This window comes from Brachyhypopomus gauderio, unplaced genomic scaffold (assembly GCF_052324685.1).
Source record: "Brachyhypopomus gauderio isolate BG-103 unplaced genomic scaffold, BGAUD_0.2 sc46, whole genome shotgun sequence".
Classification (NCBI taxonomy): Eukaryota; Metazoa; Chordata; class Actinopteri; order Gymnotiformes; family Hypopomidae; genus Brachyhypopomus; species Brachyhypopomus gauderio.
In genome coordinates this window covers 99,752-120,592 of record NW_027506872.1, presented here as the reverse complement: position 1 = coordinate 120,592, position 20,841 = coordinate 99,752, and the positions used below count along the sequence as shown (strand labels likewise).

Genomic DNA, 20,841 nt, shown 5'->3' with positions numbered 1-20,841 from the left:
AGAGTCTCTGAGGAACACTCGATTCAGTGAGCATGTGTCAATACCCACTATGTGAAACATGCCAGACCAGCTGGCCACCTGTCAAACTCATCTGAAACTCAATGCCCAGTTGAACCCAGTTTCAGTTGAGCTGATTGTCTAACCCTAACTCTAAGAGATGCCCAGTTGAAGGGCAGAGTTAGGGTTTAGGTGAGGTGGTGGGTTAGCATTAAGGGTTAGGTTAGGTGAGGGTGTAGGTGAGGGTTAGCATTAGAGGTTAGGTGAGGGTTAAGGTGTAGGTGAAGGTTAAAGCTTAGGTGAGGGTTAAGGTTTAGGTGAAGGTTAGGTGAGGGTTAAGGTTTAGGTGAAGGTTAGGTGAGGGTTAAGGTGTAGGTTAGGGTTAAGGTGTAGGTGAGGGTTAAGGTTTAGGTGAAGGTTAGGTGAGGGTTAAGGTGTAGGTTAGGGTTAATGTTTAGGTGAAGGTTAAGGTGTAGGTGAAGGTTAAGGTGTAGGTGAAGGTTAAGGTTTAGATGAAGGTTAGGTGAGGGTTAAGGTGTAGGTTAGGGTTAATGTTTAGGTGAGGGTTAAAGTTTAGGTGAAGGTTAAGGTGTAGGTGAGGGTTAAGGTTTAGGTGAAGGTTAAGGTGTAGGTTAGGGTTAAGGTGTAGGTGAGGGTGAGGGTTAGTTGAGGGTTAAGGTGTAGGTGAGGGTTAAAGTTTAGATGAAAGTTAAGGTTTAGGTTAGGGTTAAGGTGTAGGTGAGGGTTAAGGTTTAGGTGAGGGTTAAAGTTTAGGTTAGGGTTAAGGTGTAGGTGGAGGTTAAGGTGTAGGTGAGGGGTCATACAAGTGAGGGTGTTCAGGTTTTCCTTTACTACAGTGATTCTCAACTGGTGGGTCGCGACCCAAAAGTGGGTCGCGGACACGTTCTGGGTGGGTCGCGGACAGTTTGTAAAAAAATTAATATGCTACTCTTCTAATTTTGTACTCACCTTTTATCCTGAAAAAAGACAGAGAGGCACCCGTCAGACATGACAGGGCTCCAGATTGCGACTAAAATAGTCGCAATAGCGACCATAAATTTAAATTTGCGAGTAATATAATTATTTCACTCCCCATCAACAAATGCGGGAATCTGATCACCAGCGTGACTCGCAAAGCAGCGGAGCGCTAATCCCTAAGCGTTGAAAATGGCCAAGCGAAAAATATCGCATTTTTTCCAGTCTACATCTCTGTCGGACCAGAGACCGTATCTCTGTGTTGGACCCAAAGAGGACACACTTCTTTATAGCTGTACATAGTTTTAAGGTAATTTTAATGGTATCAAAAGTCACTCGTATGCATACTAGTAAAGTTTGTTTCACGTTCACATATTCTTAATTCTTTCTTCAATAACTTTGACAGTATTAGCAAAAGTGCCAGAATAGGAAAATTCTTATTTCTGGCAACTAAGACAAACATCTACAACTTTGTTTACGTCAGGAATAGACGTATTTTAAATAGCAGACAACATGTTATTTTAAATGTGCAACTTTCACCACTGCAACGTCTAAGGCACGTCTACAAATTACCTTAACACGGACGCAAGGGGCGGTCGTGAAGGCCCCAGAGCACTACATACTCTGTTTTTTAAAATAATTTCAATAGCTTTTAAAAGGTCCTTCATAAGACCACCTAACAAGTTGTATTACATAAAGTGCATGGTGTATGGCAAGCTACAACTTTTATTTCTATAATGGGTCGCGACTTAATGACAATGAGAAAAAGTGGGTCCCGGGCTGAGACCAGTTGAGAACCCCTGCTTTACTACATTTGTTTGTAGTTTCCATTGATAGTTTTGGCTGCTCTCTTCTCCAGGTGCTCCTGTTATAGTCTCCTTCCCTCATTTCTACCTTGGTGATAAGAAGTATGTTGATGCCATCGAGGGACTCACACCAATCCATGATCAGCACCAGACATTCCTGGACCTGAACCCAGTAAGCACCAGTGTGGAATTATAAGACAAAGCCGGAACCACTGAATTACTGCAGAGTGCATGTACAGTTAGTACATCAAATGCAATGGGAAGAAAACTGAAAAGTGGTAGTGGGTAAGTGGTAGAGGGTAAGTGGTAGGTAAGTGGTAGTGGGTAAGTGGTAGTGGGTAAGTGATAGAGGGTAAGTGGTAGTGGGTAAGTGGTAGAGGGTAAGTGGTAGAGGGTAAGTGGTAGTGGGTAAGTGGTAGAGGGTAAGTGGTAGTGGGTAAGTAAGTAAGTAAGTAAGTAAAATACATTTATATAGCACTTTTCACAGGCACAAGCCACAAAGTGCTTTACAACGGAAAATAAAATAAAATAAATCAAAGACACAAAAACACACACTATAGAACAGAAATAAAATACAGTGTACAAGGTCAACGGCTGCAACCTCCACCACTAACTAAACGCCTGCGTAAAAAGGAAAGTCTTTAGCTGTTTTTTAAAAGTATCTACAGTGTCAGCTGATCTTAAATGTGGAGAAAGTGTGTTCCACAGTTTTGGAGCAACCACCTTAAATGCTCGGTCTCCACGAGTCTTTAGACATGAGCGTGGCACAGACAGTAAACTCAGGTTGTTTGACCTGAGTAATCGTGATGAAGTGTAGGGGTGGAGCAGGTCAGCGACATACACAGGAGCTGTGTTGTGTAGTGCTCTGTATGTTAAAGTTAAAATCTTGAACTGGATCCTGAATTCTACAGGAAGCCAGTGTAAGGATTTTAAAATGGGTGTTATGTGAGACCGTCTGCTTGACTTGGTCAGTAACCTCGCTGCAGCGTTTTGAATTATCTGTAAACGACCACGAGCTGATACACTGAGAGATGAAAACAAGGCATTACAGTAGTCTATGCGAGATGAAATAAACGCATGGATCAGCATCTCTAGATCTGCTGTTGAGACCATAGATCTCAGTTTACTGATATTTCTCAAGTGGAAGAAACAGGATCTTGACAGCTGTTTAACATGAGAATCAAATGCTAAAGACTGATCGAAGATAACTCCCAGATTTCGGAGGCTAGTGTGGACAGCAGAGGAAAGAAGTCCAAGATTTTGCTTAATCGTTTGACTAAGCCTATCAGGAGCAATGATCAATACCTCAGTCTTGTTATCATTTAGCTGTAGGAAGTTATTTGAGGTCCATTCTCTGATTGATTGAAGACAATCTAATAGCCTAGACAAACTATGAACCTCACTTGGTTTAAAAGAGAAATAAAGCTGAATATCATCAGCAAATAAATGATAGGAAATATTAAAACTATTTAAAATCTGCCCCAAAGGTAACATATACAAAGAAAACAACAAAGGCCCTAAAACTGAACCCTGTGGAACCCCACAGGTTAATGGGGTTGCCTCAGACGTGCAATTTCCCATCGTAACTGAGAAACTTCTCCCAGTGAGATAAGAAATAAACCAATCAAGTGCTGTTCCAGATATGCCCACCCAGTCACGTAACCTATTTATCAGTATTTCATGATCAATGGTATCAAACGCAGAACTGAGATCCAGCAGCACCAACACAGAGCAGTCACCAACATCAGCAGACATTAAAAGATCATTTGAGACCCTCAGGAGAGCAGTCTCTGTAGAATGCCTCTTCCGAAACCCAGATTGTAAAGAGTCGTAGCAATTGTGATTTTCTAAAACTGTAATCAGTTGGTTTGCCACCACCTTCTCTAAAATTTTGGATAAGAAAGGAAGCTTAGATATAGGCCTATAGTTCTTAAGCACAGCCGGGTCTAAATTTGATTTCTTTAAAAGAGGCTGAACAGTGGCGTGTTTAAAATAAGATGGAAAGCAACCTGTTAACAGTGAGGAATTTACAATGGCCAATATAGCAGGGCCAACGGTAGGTAAGACCTTCAACAATAATGAAGAGGGTATCACATCCACGGAGCTACTTGATGGCTTTAGCCTCACAATTACATCCAGCAGATCATCTAAGCTGATAGGCTGAAAGGAATCCAAAACAGTAAGAGAAGGTGGGCGGCTAGAAGAGGAAACACCTGCCACTGGCTTAATGCTGGACCTAATGTCCATGACCTTCTCCACAAAAAACACATGAAACCTATTACAGTCATTGACTGAAAGACATGGCAGCGCTACAGGAGGAGGAGCTACAATATTGTTTATGGTATTAAATAAAATCTTTGGGTTTCTTTTGGAGAGTAAAATTTGATTCGCAAAAAAGGAGGACCTAGCATCCTTTACTAGATCATTAAAAGAGATGCGAAGCTCCTTTAGGTACAGACGATGTACTTCCAAACCCGTAGCTTTCCAAAGTCTCTCAGATCTACGACACTTCTGTCTTAAAGAACGAACTTCATCAGTCATCCATGGAGTTTTGTTAATGATAGGCCTAGACCTAGTCTTTAGAGGAGCCACCTTGTCCAGTAACAGGGAACACTCTTCATCACTGCATTAAAGACTCGACGTTGCTACAGTTTGGACTTAAATCACAGCAGAAGTTAGCCGAAAACTGGTTTACTGATTCTTGACTGATGGAACGAGTGAGCGTCGTTCTTTTTGGACAGAGAGGGTCAGTATTTCCAGAGAGATTAAAGAAAATACATTTGTGATCACTAATCAAAAAATCTTCACAACACACGTGATCAACGTGTAAACCCAAAGAAAACACAAGGTCTAAAGTATGCCCACCTGTATGAGTGGCACCAGTAATAAACTGTTTAAAATTGAAGGATTCAACAATATTAAGAAATTCCATAGCAGCACTATCCAGGTTATTATCAATATGTAAGTTAAAATCACCCAGCAATAAAACTTTGTCCATCTTTATAATAGATGTCAGAAAATCAGTAAATTCACATAAGAACTGACCTGCTGGACCAGGAGGACGGTAGACTAAAATGCAGTAAAACGGATTGATCTTACCAACTTTCATCAGTTGCAGTTCAAAAGTGGAGACGTGGTCAGAGCTCACTAGCTGGGAGAAATACCGGTTTTTCCAAACCACAGCAAGCCCACCACCATGACCAGACTGACGTGGAGTCCCAATAAAAGAGCAGTCTGCTGGGCACAGCTCATTTAAGTGGATAAACTCCAGATTTCGCTGCCAAGTTTCAGTCAGAAATAAAAAGTCCAGGTTTTTGCTTAGGAAAAGGTCATTTAAAATGTGAGCCTTATTCGCCACAGAGCGTGCGTTGATCAGACATATTTCAAGTGAAACCGCTAAATCCCCTTTGACGGAAGTTGATGTTTGGGCGCGAGCAAGCTGCCGGAGCACGCGCTGCCCACCGCGGTCAACAACAAGCCTGGCCCACGGGCAAGGTCGGTGCAAGCCCACCGAAATGGTGTTGGTGTTGGGACACACCACCCGCAGATACGACGATCTAACAGGGTCACACCGACGCCGCACCACAGAGAGGTCAATGGAGCATGGAGTAACAGATGGATGATGTTCTGAGGGCCGAGCACCAGATTTGGACTGAGTTAACTGGGAATGACGAGATGAGAGCCGATTAGAAGTCCAGATAGTGGGAATGCATCCAGGTCTAGGTACAGATGAATAATGGACCTTAGGTTTAGAGGAAGAGGTGCCACGGTGAATGTAACGTTTACGGCGAACTATACCCAGGGCAGCACAAGTAGTAGCAATGGACGTAGGGAGGCGGACAATCCTACGATTGAGCAGCAGAAGTTCGTAAGGGGTGTAGAAAAGCATCGTATCCGTCGAGTGAAGCGTGATCAGTAACAACAGGATAAAAACATAGAAGACTCGGGTTAAAGAGTTAAGCGGCGAAACAGCGAGCATAAACAATAGCGCTTAGCATTTGCATAGCAACCACTGTAAACACTCAGCAGGACGAAGTACAAAGAAAACAAACAGCAAACGAGAAAGTAGAGACTACTCGAGTGAAGCGTTATCAGTAACAACAGGATGAAAACATAGAAGACTCGGGTTAAAGAGTTAAGCGGCGAAACAGCGAGCGAAAATAATAGCGCTTAGCATTTGCATAGCAACCACTGTAAACAATGGCTGTTATCATTTGCACAGCAAAGCGAAACAACCTCCGAAAGAAGCGACCGGTAAGATATAAAAACCGCGGAGTCACAAAGGTATAAAACGGCAATATAAAGGTAAATAAAACTAAAAACACGAGACAAAACTAAAATAAAATAAAATCGAGGTTTTTTGTGAAAATATGAAAATATGAAAATATGAAAAGTAAGTGGTAGGTAAGTGGTAGTGGGTAAGTGGTAGAGGGTAAGTGGTAGTGGGTAAGTGGTAGTGGGTAAGTGGTAGTGGGTAAGTGGTAGAGGGTAAGTGGTAGTGGGTAAGTGGTAGAGGGTAAGTGGTAGTGGGTAAGTGGTAGCGGGTAAGTGGTAGAGGGTAAGTGGTAGTGGGTAAGTGGTAGTGGGTAAGTGGTAGTGGTAAGGGGTAGTGGTAAGGGGTAGTGGGTAAGTGGTAGTGGGTAAGTGGTAGAGGGTAAGTGGTAGTGGGTAAGTGATAGAGGGTAAGTGGTAGAGGGTAAGTGGTAGAGGGTAAGTGGTAGTGGTAAGGGGTAGTGGGTAAGTGGTAGGTAAGTGGTAGAGGGTAAGTGATAGAGGGTAAGGGGTAGTGGGTAAGTGGTAGAGGGTAAGTGGTAGTGGGTAGGTGATAGAGGGTAAGTGGTAGTGGGTAAGTGGTAGAGGGTAAGTGATAGAGGGTAAGTGGTAGTGGGTAAGTGGTAGAGGGTAATTGTAGTGGGTAAGTGGTAGTGGGTAAGTGTTAGAGGGTAAGTGGTAGTGGGTAAGTGTTAGAGGGTAAGTGGTAGTGGGTAAGTGGTAGAGGGTAAGTGGTAGAGGGTAAGTGGTAGTGGTAAGGGGTAGTGGGTAAGTGGTAGTGGGTAAGTGATAGAGGGTAAGTGGTAGAGGGTAAGTGGTAGAGGGTAAGTGGTAGTGGTAAGGGGTAGTGGGTAAGTGGTAGTAGGTAAGTGGTAGAGGGTAAGTGATAGAGGGTAAGTGGTAGTGGGTAAGTGGTAGAGGGTAAGTGGTAGTGGGTAAGTGGTAGAGGGTAAGTGGTAGTGGGTAAGTGATAGAGGGTAAGTGGTAGAGGGTAAGTGGTAGAGGGTAAGGGGTAGTGGGTAAGTGGTAGTGGGTAAGTGATAGAGGGTAAGTGGTAGAGGGTAAGTGGTAGAGGGTAAGTGGTAGAGGGTAAGTGGTAGTGGTAAGGGGTAGTGGGTAAGTGGTAGGTAAGTGGTAGTGGGTAAGTGATAGAGGGTAAGTGGTAGTGGGTAAGTGGTAGAGGGTAAGTGGTAGTGGATAAGTGGTAGAGGGTAAGTGGTAGAGGGTAAGTGGTAGTGGGTAAGTGGTAGTGGGTAAGTGGTAGCGGGTAAGTGGTAGCGGGTAAGTGATACGGGTAAGTGGTAGTGGGTAAGTGGTAGAGGGTAAGTGGTAGTGGGTAAGTGGTAGTGGGTAAGTGATAGAGGGTAAGTGGTAGAGGGTAAGTGGTAGTGGGTAAGTGGTAGAGGGTAGATTGGTGGTCTTTTTATTTTTTTTCTTTTTTATTGAAATTTATTATGTGTGTGTTCTTTTTGTGCTTTTGAAGATCTTTTCAGAAGTGTGTGTGTGTGTGTGTGTGTGTGTGTGTGTGTGTGTGTGTGTGTGTGCGCGCAGACTACTGGCATACCAGTTCGTGCCAGCAAAAGAGCCCAGATAAACATTATGCTTGAAAGAATAACAGGCTTCCCGTGAGTACCCACCGTCTCACTATCTCACTATCTCACTATCTCATATCTCACCACCTCACATCTCACTGTCTCATGTCTCACTGTCTCCCATCTCACGTCTCAATGTCTCACCGTCTCACATCTCACTGTCTCACGTCTCACTGTCTCACATCTCACGTCTCACTGTCTCACCGTCTCACTGTCTCACCGTCTCACCGTCTCATGGGCTCTCTAGGTATTTGCATGGTTTACTGTTTTGTGTCAAAACGTTTACACACTGACCTTATATTAAATGTTTAGACACTAGGGGTGTAACAGTACACAATCCTCACGGTTCAGTTCACACCACGGTCTGGACCCCACAGTTCAGTTCACACCACGGTCTGGACCCCACAGTTCAGTTCACACCACGATCTGGACCCCACAGTTCAGTTCACACCACAGTCTGGACCCCACAGTTCAGTTCACACCAGGGTCTGGACCCCACAGTTCAGTTCACACCAGGGTCTGGACCCCACAGTTCAATTCACACCATGGTCTGGACCCCACAGTTCAGTTCACATACTAAAACATACAACTACATCCTACTACATACTAATATATATATAACTACATACTACTACAGCCTATTACATATTACTATATACTACTACATACAACCACATACTAATACATACAACTACATCCTACTACATACAACTACATACTACTACAGCCTACTACATACTATTACATACTAGAACAGTCTACTACATACTACTACATACTAGTACAGTATACTACATACTACTCCAAATCAGTATCCTGTATGCAGTATATGACCAAAGTTAATTTTACTAGTATGCAAAAGATCCCCGGATGATGTCCTACTTCCGTAAAATATTCCAGTACACAAACAGAGGGTTAAAAAAACATGGTGGACACTAATGCAGAGAGTCTGCGTTACTGTGTCCACTACACCACAGAAATACTAGTGTGTGTGTGTTTGTGTGTGTGTGTGTGTGTGTGTGTGTGTGTGTATGTGTGTGTGTGTGTATGTGTGTGTGTGTAAGAGTGTGTGTGTTTGTGTATGTGTGTGTGTGTGTTTGCGTGTGTGTGTGTGTATGTGTGTGTGTGTGTGTGTGTGTGTGTGTGCGTGTGTGTGTGTTTGTGTGTGTGTGTTTGTGTGTGTGTGTGTGTGTGTGTGTGCTCTGACATATAACATCACTCTCTTATATTTGAACAGCATGACAAGAAACATGAACGGCACCATCTTCCCTGTCATGTTTCTTAATGAGGTAAGACATATGATTGGTTATTGAGCAGTGTGTCCACTCTACATTTGTTCTGCTAGGCTGTATACTCACCATGTGGGCTTGAAGCAGCTGGCTGATTGGCTAACTGAGCTCATCATTTCAACATTACCATTCCACAGTGGGTGGGTTAAACACCATGCTAATATACACTCACCAGCCACTTTATCAGGTACACCTGTCCAACTGGTCAATAATGCAAATGTCACATCAGCCAATCACATGGCAGCAGCTAAGTGCACGTAGGCATGTAGACATGGCCAAGACGATCTGCTGCAGTTCAAACCGAGCATCAGAATGGAGAAGAAAAGTAATTTAAGGGTTGTTGGTGCCAGAAGGGCTGGTGGCTATGGGTAGAGTGGGAAGAGTTACCCAGAAACTGCTGATCTACTGGGATTTTCACACACAAACATCCCTAGAGTTTACAGAGAATGGTCAGAAAAAGAGAAAATGTCCAGTGAGTGGCAGTTCTGTTGGTGCAAATGCCTTGTTGATGCCAGAGGTCAGAGGAGAATGACCAGACTGGTTTGAACTGATAGAACGACAACAGTAACTCAAATAACCAGTCATTACAACCGAGGCATGCAGAAGAGCATCTCTGAACACACAACACATTGAACCTTGAGGTGGATGGGCTACAGCAGCAGAAGACCACACCAGGTGCCACTCCTGTCAGCTAAGAACAGGAAACCGAGGCTACAATTCACACAGGCTCACCAAAATTGGACAATACAGTCCCTGACATAAGTTTGCAGTCTTACATGCCTCCCAGAGTTCATCAAAATTCTTTGGTTTTGTCTGTTGATATTGCCTTCCACCTTGCAAATGTTTTGCACACCCCCATACTGAATGTAACCCCAGACCATAATCTTTCCACCACCAAACTTGACTGTTTTCTGGGTGAAACTTGGATCCATCCTGTTGAGTGTAGTGTTGAATGTAGAGTTGTCTGTGGTGTTGAGTGTAGTGTTGAGTTTAGTGTTGTCTGTGGTGTTGAGTGTGGTGTTGTCTGTAGTGTTGAGTATAGTGTTGAGTGTAGTGTTATCTGTGGTGTTGTCTGTAGTGTTGAGTGTGGGGTTGTCTGGTGTTGAGTGTGGTATTGTCTGTAGTGTTGAGTGTGGTATTGTCTGTAGTGTTGAGTGTAGTGTTGAGTATAGTGTTATCTGTGGTGTTGTCTGTAGTGTTGAGTGTAGTGTTGCCTGTGGTGTTGAGTATAGTGTTGAGTGTAGTGTTATATGTGGTGTTGTCTGTAGTGTTGTCTGTGGTGTAGAGTATAGTGTTGAGTGTAGAGTTGTCTGTGGTGTTGAGTGTAGTGTTGAGTTTAGTGTTATATGTGGTGTTGTCTTTAGTGTTGAGTGTGGGGTTGTCTGTGGTGTTGAGTATAGTGTTGAGTGTAGTGTTATATGTGGTGTTGAGTGTAGTGTTGAGTTTAGTGTTATCTGTGGTATTGAGTGTGGTGTTGTCTGTAGTGTTGAGTGTAGTGTTATCTGTGGTGTTGTCTGTGGTGTTGAGTGTGGTATTGTCTGTAGTGTTGAGTGTAGTGTTGTCTGTAGTGTTGAGTATAGTGTTTCTGTGGTGTTGTCTGTAGTGTTGAGTATAGTGTTGAGTGTAGTGTTATCTGTGGTGTTGTCTGTAGTGTTGAGTGTAGTGTTTTCTGTGGTGTTGTCTGTAGTGTTGAGTGCAGTGTTTTCTGTGGTGTTGTCTGTAGTGTTGAGTGCAGTGTTGAGTGTAGTGTTATCTGTGGTGTTGTCTGTAGTGTTGAGTGTGGTGTTGTCTGTAGTGTTGTCTGTGGTGTTGTGTGGTGTTGTCTGTGGTGTTAACTGGTGTTGTCTGTGGTGCATGTGGTGTTGAGTGTAGTGTTGTCTGTAGTGTTGATTATATTGTTGAGTGTAGTGTTATCTGTGGTGTTGTCTGTAGTGTTGAGTGTGGTGTTGTCTGTAGTGTTGAGTGGTGTGGTGTTGAGTGTAGTGTTATCTGTGGTGTTGTCTGTGGTGAATGTGGTGTTGAGTGTAGTGTTATCTGCGGTGTTGAGTGTAGTGTTGAGTGTAGTGTTATCTGTGGTGTTGTCTGTAGTGTTGAGTGTGGTGTTGAGTGGTGTTATCTGTGGTGTTGTCTGTGTTGTGTAGTGTTGTGTGTGGGTTTGTCTGTAGTGTTGAGTGTGGGGTTGTCTGTAGTGTTGAGTATAGTGTTGAGTGTAGTGTTATCTGTGGTGTTGTCTGTAGTGTTGAGTGTAGTGTTTTCTGTGGTGTTGTCTGTAGTGTTGAGTGTAGTGTTGAGTGCAGTGTTGAGTGTAGTGTTATCTGTGGTGTTGTCTGTAGTGTTGAGTGTGGTGTTGTCTGTAGTGTTGTCTGTGGTGTTGTGTGGTGTTGTCTGTGGTGTTAACTGGTGTTGTCTGTGGTGCATGTGGTGTTGAGTGTAGTGTTGAGTTTAGTGTTATCTGTGGTGTTGAGTGTGGTGTTGTCTGTAGTGTTGAGTGTAGTGTTATCTGTTGAGTGGTGTGGTGTTGTCTGTAGTGTTGAGTGTGGTGTTGAGTGTAGTGTTATCTGTGATGTTGTCTGTGGTGTTGAATGTAGTGTTGAGTGTGGTGTTGAGTGTGGTGTTGTCTGTAGTGTTGTCTGTGGTGTTGTGTGGTGTTGTCTGTGGTGTTGTCTGTGGTATTGAGTGTGGTGTTGTCTGTAGTGTTGTCTGTGGTGTTGAGTTTAGTGTTATCTGTGGTGTTGTCTGTAGTGTTGAGTGTGGTGTTGTCTGTGGTGTTGTCTGTGGTGTTGAGTGTAGTGTTATCTGTAGTGTTGAGTGTAGTGTTATCTGTGGTGTTATCAGTAGTGTTGAATGTGGTGTTGAGTGTAGTGTTAACTGTGGTGTTGTCTGTAGTGTGTGCAGTGTTGAGTGTAGTGTTATTTGTGGTGTTGAGTGTGGTGTTGTCTGTAGTGTTGAGTATATTGTTGAGTGTAGTGTTATCTGTGGTGTTGTCTGTAGTGTTGAGTGTGGGGTTATCTGTAGTGTTGAGTGTAGTATTATCTGTGGTGTTGAGTGTGGGGGTTGTCTGTAGTGTTCAGTATAGTGTTGAGTGTAGTGTTATTTGTGGTGTTGTCTGTAGTGTTGAGTGTAGTGTTATCTGGGGTGTTGTCGGTAGTGTTGAGTGTGGGGTTGTCTGTAGTGTTGAATGTAGGGTTGTCTGTAGTGTTGAGTATAGTGTTGAGTGTAGTGTTATCTGTGGTGTTGTCTGTAGTGTCGAGTGTGGGGTTGTCTGTAGTGTTGTCTGTGGTGTTGAATGTAGTGTTGAGTGTGGTGTTGTCTGTAGTGTTGAGTGTCGTGTTGAGTGTAGTGTTATCTGTGGTGTTGTCTGTGTTGAGTGTAGTGTTGTCTGTGGTGTTGAGTATAATGTTGAGTGTAGTGTTTTCTGTGGTGTTGTCTGTAGTGTTGAGTGGGGTTGTCTGTAGTCTTGACTTTTGTCATGTTTTATCCAGCCCAACAATCACAACAAAACAAAACAAAAGCACATGTTGAATCCGGCGAGTTTGCTGTGTGACAGTAGCCTAGATCTCCCCTTTAGGGAAATATTTTTTTAAATTCAGATTAATTATTACTATTTGTTGTTATACGTCAACATATTCCCACAAACGGATGTAACGTTCTGCGTAGCGCTGCCCTACGTGACAGAACCCCCCCTCAAAGCGTGCCACTCCGGGGCACGCAAGGGCAGACAGGACAGGGACAGCGGACACAGGACAGACTGGAGGGACAGGAAGACAAAATAGAACGAGGGACCTGGGACACGGCAGGGACTGGAGACAGGGAGACAGGCAAAGAGCTGGGCCGGGACACGGCATGACACGGGACACAGGGAGACCGGATAGGGCCAGGGCGAGGCACAGGAGCAGGGCTGGACAGGACAGGACCGGGGACAGACACTGGAGCGGGGCCAGCGGGAACAGGCAGCGTCCGCTGGCGGGCAGCGGGAACAGGCAGGGTCCGCTGGCGGGCAGCGGGAACAGGCAGGGTCCGCTGGCGGGCAGCGGGAACAGTCAGGGTCCGTTGGCGGGCAGCGGGAACGGGGGCCGGCGTGGACGACCTCTCCTGGGTCGCGGGGACAGGAACCGGCGTGGACTGCCTACGGGCAGCGGGAACTGGAACCGACGTGGAGATGCGCTCGGGGGGCGGAGCCGCCAAGCCGACGTCCTCGGAGGGCGGAGCCACCAAGCCGACGTCCTCGGGGGACGGAGCCACCAAGCCGACGTCTTCAGGGGGCGGAGCCACCAAGCCGACGTCCTCGGGGGGCGGAGCCGTCATACTGACATCCTCGGGGGGCAGAGCCGTCATACTGACGTCATCGGGGGGCGGGCCCGCCAAGCCGACGTGGCCAGTACTCCCCCCCAAAAAATACTTGGGGGTGTCGCGATGAGTCGCTGGCGGGATCAGCAGCGGTAGGTCCTCCTCCACAGGGTCCTGGGTGAGCCTGGAAGAATACACAGACACAGAAGCCCCTCGGTGGCTCTCTCTGCGACGGCTCCGCCTCCTCTGAGGCGTCGGGAGCTCGCAGAAGCCATCGAGAGCCAACCGAGGGTCAAGCAAACGCCTGTCTGTGCACTCAATCCGTCTGCCCGCGACTGGTACTACTGGTTTCTCCTCCCTATAGTGATCAAGCCGGGCAGACACGTAGCGCTCAACAGGAGTCTCGACACGAAAGCCAGTCGAAACCGAAAGTGACTGGGCTTTCGTTGGTGCGCGTCGAGACTTCCGTGTTCCCACAGCGCCAGGGGAATTTCTGTCTCTGGTTCGTTCACGCTGTGATATCGGAGAGTTGAACTGGACCGAACCAGCCAACATCTCATCGCAGCGATTAAACTCACCAGAGTCTCGCTCCCTCGCTGTGTCCTTGTAGGATCCGTGATTATGTAACGTTCTGCGTAGCGCAGAACAGGGAGGCGGACACAAACGCTGAGGAGAGCGAGATTTATTCAAGGAAATTCCTTGGACAGAGTCGAAATAGCAGGCATGGGTCACAACGGGCAGGCAGTCCAGACAGGAAACATGAACAGACATAATCGGACAGAGTACTAACACTATGGGGAAAACACGGAACAGGCAGGAATACTGGCAGCGGATACAATACTCACGATGAACAGGTTTGACAAAGCACAAGACACGAAGTAGACAAAATCACGGATGACTCGACTGGGGAATGACGGGACTTATATACATAGAACCGAAACAAGGAACAGGTGATAACAATGACACTGGGGCGTGGCAACAAACAAGCAGGGCGGGACAAACAGGCAGGGAACACGGACATGAAGGAACCCAGAGTGACAGCTACGAGAGGGGGCGTTGCCCTACGTGACAATGGATTGATATATTTATAGTTTTTCCATGTAACATGCATTACATTTTTTTAATAATATGTTTATTATTGTTTTCATGATAATTGTCCATTAATTGTGAAAACTCTTATTGTGTGTTAATCTCAGATCTAGGATTATTAATATTATTAATGGCTAAATGCGGCCCCCATTTCTGCTCCAGACTGTTTAGATGGTTGAACTATGTTTGTAATGTATTTTGTATTGATTATCTGTTGATCAGTTTGTGTTTTGGTGATTTCCTGATTGTTTATGTTATAGTCTGTCGTGATCGATGATGCATCGGCAGAGAAACTGCACAAGCTGTTGACCATAGTGAGTCTGGTGTCCAACTTCCCCTTCGTCCTCGTAGCACTCGGAGTCCTCCTCTTCATCATCAGCATCCTGCTCCTCATCCGCTCCCATCAGAGAAATGTGAGGAGTGTGTGTGTGTGTGTGTGTGTGTGTGTGTTTGTGAATGTGTGTGTGTGTGTGTGTGTGTGTGTGTGTGTGTTTGTGAATGTGTGTGTGTGTGTGTGTGTGTGTGTGTGTGTGTGTGAGTGTGTGTGTGTTTTTGTGAATGTGTGTGTGTGTGTATGTGTTTGTGAATGTGTGTGTGTGTTTTGTGTTTGTGAATGTGTGTGTGTGTGTGTGTGTGTGTTTGTGAACGTGTGTGTGTATTTTTGTGTTTGTGAATGTGTGTGTGTGTGTATGTGTGTGTTTTTGTGTGTGTGTGTGTGTGTTTGTGAATGTGTTTGTGTGTGTTTGTGAATGTGTGTGTGTGTTTGTGAATGTGTGTGTGTGTGTGTGTGTGTGTTTTATGTTTGTGAATGTGTTTGTGTGTGTGTGTTTGTGAATGTGTGTGTGTGTGTGTGTGTTTTTGTGTTTGTGAATGTGTGTGTGTGTGTTTATGTGTTCATGACTTTGTGTGTGTGTGTGTGTGTTTTTGTGTTTGTGAATGTGTGTGTGTGTATGTGTTTGTGAATGTGTGTGTGTGTGTTTTTGTGTTCGTGAATATGTGTGTGTGTATGTGTTTGTGAATGTGTGTGTGTGTGTTTTTATGTTTGTGAATGTGTGTGTGTGTATGTGTTTGTGAATGTGTGTGTGTGTGTTTTTGTGTTTGTGAATGTGGGTGTGTGTGTGTGTGTTTTTGTGTTCGTGAATGTGTGTGTGTGTGTGTGTGTGTGTGTTTTTGTGTTCGTGAATGTGTGTGTGTGTGTGTGTGTGTTTGTGAATGTGTGTGTGTGTGTTTTTGTGTTTGTGAATGTGGGTGTGTGTGTGTGTGTGTGTTTTTGTGTTCGTGAATGTGTGTGTGTGTGTGTTTTTGTGTTCGTGAATGTGTGTGTGTGTTTGTGTTCGTGAATGTGTGTGTGTGTGTGTGTGTGTGTTTGTGAATGTGTGTGTGTGTGTTTTTGTGTTTGTGAATGTGTGTGTGTGTTTTTTTGTGTTTGTGAATGTGTGTGTGTGTGAGAGTGTGTGTGTGTGTGTTTTTGTGTTTGTGAATGTGTGTGTGTGTGTTTTTGTGTTCGTGAATGTGTGTGTGTGTGTTTGTGAATGTTTGTGTGTGTGTTTTTGTGAATGTGTGTGTGTGTGTGTGTGTGTGTGTGTGTGTTTGTGTTCGTGAATGTGTGTGTGTTTTTGTGTTCGTGAATGTGTGTGTGTATGTGTTTGTGAATGTGTGTGTGTGTGTTTTTGTGTTTGTGAATGTGTGTGTGTGTGTGTGTGTGAGAGAGAGTGTGTGTGTGACTGTGTGTGTGTATGTGTGTGTTTGTGTTTGTGAATGTGTTTGTGTTAGGTTGTGTGTGAAAGAAAGAGAGTAAGTAACTCAGGGACACTAGTATAGACTATAGTAATATACAATAGTAATATTGCACTGGTACAGATTCCAGTAATTCAGAGACACTGGTGTAATCTATTGTAAAATGGCACACTGGTGTAGTTTATAGTCATATACCGACATTGGTTTAGCCTGTAGTATTATGGACAGTGGTGTAGTCAGAAAGACATGAGTGTAGCCTAAAGTCACATGAGTGTAAAGTCACATGAGTGTAGCCTAAAGTCACATTAGTGTAGTCTAAATCACACTTAGTGTAGCCTAAAGTCACATGAGTGTAGCCTAAAGTCACATGAGTGTAGTCTAAATCACACTTAGTGTAGCCTAAAGTCACATTAGTGTAGCCTAAAGTCACAAGTGTAGTCTAAAGTCACATGAGAGTAGCCTAAAGTCACATGACCTAACTACTAGAACTGTGCTTCCTCCTTAAGGTTACACAGAGGTCATCAGAGGGCTCAGAGCACCAGGAGATTAAGTTAGAAGAGAAGTTAAAACACATTGTCTGCTTTTGTGAAGTAAAGAAAATACAAGAATAAAGAATGATCCAATAAATCCCACAGCACCATCCTCACAGTCCCTCATTTGGGCTGAGTTATGGTTAGGGTTAGTGGTTATGGTTAGAGTTAGGGGTTAGGGTTTAGTGGTTAAGGGTTAGGGTTAGCGGTTAAGGTTGTGCCATCTTCACAGGGCTCAGAGGTGTGTTTCTAAGTGTGATGTGTTTCCTGTACATCTACAGACATCTATGATAGCAGAAACCACATACTCCCCGACCAACACCAAAGAGGACGACCCCAACGAGAGGAACGGCACTTACGTCGGCCTTGTGCCTGTTGAGAAATCTTGAACAGGACCCCTTCACTGTGTGTGTGTGTGTGTGTGTGTGTGTGTGTGTGTGTGTGTGTGTGTGTGTGTGTGTGTGTGTGAGAAGGAGCTCTTTCACATGCTGTTACTACACCAGTTTTGTATCTGTGAAAAGACCCATTCAGTCTCACTGGTTTACTGTCATATGATCAGTGGGTGAAATCTGACATCACTGGACTTGCACTCATGTGTTGAGCTACGAATGAGTGAGTGAGTGAGTGAGTGAGTGACTGAGTGACTGAGTGAGTGTGTGAGTGAGTGTGTGAGTGAGTGAGTTTGAGTGAGTGAGTCACTGAATGAATGCATGAGTGAATAAGTGACTGAGTGAATGAAGGCATGAGTGAATGGAGGGATGAGTGAATAAGTGACTGAGTGAATGAAGGGATGAGTGAATGACTGTATGAGAGAGTGTCTATATTTTGCCTTGTATTTGTATTTAGCTGTTTTCAGATCTCTATGCTGAAAAAGCACGTCAGGTCACGTCAGGTCACGTCATGTCAGGTCATGTCAGGTCATGTCAGGTCACGCTGAACCTCAGGAGTCAACTTACATAAAATCGAAACAAGCTTTAGACTGCCACTGCTATTGGACTATTTAAAACTACAACAGTTACAAACCAGCATGACTTATTTCACCGTCCTTGGTCTTCTTGTGCTGGTGTGAATGGATGCTCCAGGGTTACTGTCTTTATGGCAAACCATTTCTGCTTTATTTGCATACAAGCAGAGAAATTTGCATCCAAGTGTTGGAAAACAACTTGTGGGTGTGTGAGTCCTGTCCTGTTTCACATAGATTCTGGTTTAATTCTGTTTTGATTGTTTTGTCGTTTGATATGAGACGAAGACAAAGTTAGGTTTGCTAATAACTGCAGATGAAGCATCATGGTATCTGCAGTACAACTACAATACTCTACTGAATAAACACGTGTGATGTTAGGGGTTTTAGGAGGATGTTGTGAATGTTTGTTACATTCTGTATGATTTCATCTAGTGCCACTAACCCAGCAGCAAATTGAGTAGATAGATATTCATCTTAACAGTGTGGCCATGCAGCACTGAACACCACTGAACACAGTGTCAGAGCTCACTAGACATGTGGCCATGCAGCATTGAACACCACTGAACACAGTGTCAGAGCTCACTAGACATGTGGCCATGCAGCACTGAACACCACTGAACACAGTGTCAGAGCTCACTAGACATGTGGCCATGCAGCACTGAACACCACTGAACAGTGTCAGAGCTCACTAGACATGTGGCCATGCAGCACTGAACACCACTGAACACAGTGTCAGAGCTCACTAGACATGTGGCCATGCAGCACTGAACACCACTGAACACAGTGTCAGAGCTCACTAGACATGTGGCCATGCAGCACTGAACACCACTGAACACAGTGTCAGAGCTCACTAGACATGTGGCCATGCAGCACTGAACACCACTGAACACAGTGTCAGAGCTCACTAGACATGTGGCCATGCAGCACTGAACACAGTGTCAGAGCTCACTAGACATGTGGCCATGCAGCACTGAACACAGTGTCAGAGCTCACTAGACATGTGGCCATGCAGCACTGAACACAGTGTCAGAGCTCACTAGACATGTGGCCATGCAGCACTGAACACAGTGTCAGAGCTCACTAGACATGTGGCCATGCAGCACTGAACACAGTGTCAGAGCTCACTAGATTTGTGGCCATGCAGCACTGAACACAGTGTCAGAGCTCACTAGATTTGTGGCCATGCAGCACTGAACACAGTGTCAGAGCTCACTAGACATGTGGCCATGCAGCACTGAATACCACTGAACACAGTGTCAGAGCTCATTAGACTTGTGGCCATGCAGCACTGAACACAGTGTCAGAGCTCACTAGACTTGTGGCCATGCAGCACTGAACACAGTGTCAGAGCTCACTAGACATGTGGCCATGCAGCACTGAACACAGTGTCAGAGCTCACTAGACATGTGGCCATGCAGCACTGAACACCACTGAACACAGTGTCAGAGCTCACTAGACATGTGGCCATGCAGCACTGAACACCACTGAACACAGTGTCAGAGCTCACTAGACATATGGCCATGCAGCACTGAACACAGTGTCAGAGCTCAACGCTCCTGGACTCTCTGAATGTAGTGACATCATTGTTTTCAGTGGTCAGGACTCTCACCCTCCACACTCATCATTCAGAGTTCAGAAGGAGGCTGTGATTATCACAAACTCACATGCTTCTCAAACACAGATTAGAGCTGGCTGTCACCCACTTGCATTAACCCAGTTACATGTGTTTGCTTACAATTGTTTTTATACTTTTGTAGTTGTCTGGCTTAAATGATAATTTTATATATCACTATATATATGTATCACTATATATATATATATATATATAGAAAGCTACATTCACTCGTACTAGAGTCGTCTTTTGATTTTATTACTTTAACTGTTTTTAGGATATTATAACAGCTTTGACACTTAACCCTTGACAAATATCAGATTAACTGTTAATGGGAAGCTTCGACTCTAAATAGATTTTTTTTATCTGTGTTTGGAAAGCCATGCTGCTGAGCTCTGAGCAGGTAAGAGCTTCTGTGGGAAATAACGCTTCAATGTTCACGATCACATTAACCCCAACACAGCCAGAGCCTTGTTACTGGGCCACTGGTGTTACTGGGCCACTGGTGTTACTGGGCCACTGGTGTTACTGAGCCACTGGTGTTACTGGGCCACTGGTGTTACTGAGCCACTGGTGTTACTGGGCCACTGGTGTTACTTGGCTTCTGGTGTTACTGGGCTACTGGTGTTACTGGGCCACTGGACAGTTTTGTATGTCTGCAAAACATCCAATAAGACTGTTTCACTGCTTAAGCAGGATTGAGTTGACGTCATTGTGGAAGTCCTTCATTTAAATCCTTTAAATGCTTATGATTAACACATCATTTATGTTTAATTTAGATGACAGTTTGAATTATGTAGCTGAAACTTAAGCGGACAATCTATTGGTAGTATGATTTAAAGGGTTAGGGTTAGGTTAGGGTTAGTATAGAGCTGCCCATACCAATTATGTGAAGACTTTCAACTTGGTGCCAAACTTGGTGTATGCTGTCTGAAATGAAGAGAAAGATTAAACATTGAGTGTCTAAATGTACACAAGGAATTATCCAAGTATACTTCAGGTCATCAGTATACCCTAAAATGCATTTGATACATACTTTCAAATAGACCACACAAATGTGTACACAATATTTTGTATATATACTAAACCATCCTGTGTATTTCTAAAAATAAAATCCATTGTAGTTTCACTTGCTTTTGTTTTCCTTGAGTCATAGAGTATTGGTGTATAGTGTATGTATGTGTGTGTGAGTGTGTGTGTGAGTGGGTATGTGTGTGTGCGTGGGTGTGTGTGCGCACACTGGCGGTGTTTTTTAGGGACTAGTGTGAAAGCACCTAGGGTTAGGGTTACTGTGAAAGCACCTGTCTCTGGAAGGTTAACCACTTGGTTACTTGGCTGCAAATACATCACACAAAGACAAAATAACAACAACTCTGACAACTCAAACAACTCTGAGGAAAAGGTTATTGAAAAGTACAAGTCATGAGATGGATACTAAACAATTTCCAAGTCACTGAACATCCTCTGGAGTTTCAGTTAAGTGTAAATGTAAGAAATGGAAGGAACATGACCTATATCACAGGTGTCTAACTCACGGCCCGCCACGTCATTTTATGTGGCCCGCGAGAGCTTAAAAAGAAAAAAATAAGTAAAATATGTGCAGTGACCAAATACTACATTTCCCACAATTATGTTACCCGTGAAGTGACACTACAGTGTTTCCACATCAATGCGATTTTCTCAATAAGTGT

General features: G+C 44.3%; 1 protein-coding gene across 1 annotated transcript in view; it reads left to right on the top strand.

The window, feature by feature from the left end:
- scarb2b (scavenger receptor class B, member 2b) overlaps positions 1-20,279 on the top strand; it is a 77,940-nt gene extending 57,661 nt beyond the window's left edge. The window contains exons 8-12 of the mRNA XM_076986379.1: positions 1,832-1,950; positions 7,602-7,675; positions 8,880-8,931; positions 14,568-14,720; positions 16,856-20,279. Of these exons, the coding sequence (XP_076842494.1) occupies positions 1,832-1,950; positions 7,602-7,675; positions 8,880-8,931; positions 14,568-14,720; positions 16,856-16,963 (506 nt within the window). The 3' untranslated portion in view covers positions 16,964-20,279. The remainder of the gene's footprint in view (positions 1-1,831; positions 1,951-7,601; positions 7,676-8,879; positions 8,932-14,567; positions 14,721-16,855) is intronic.
- Positions 20,280-20,841: the final 562 nt, after the last annotated feature.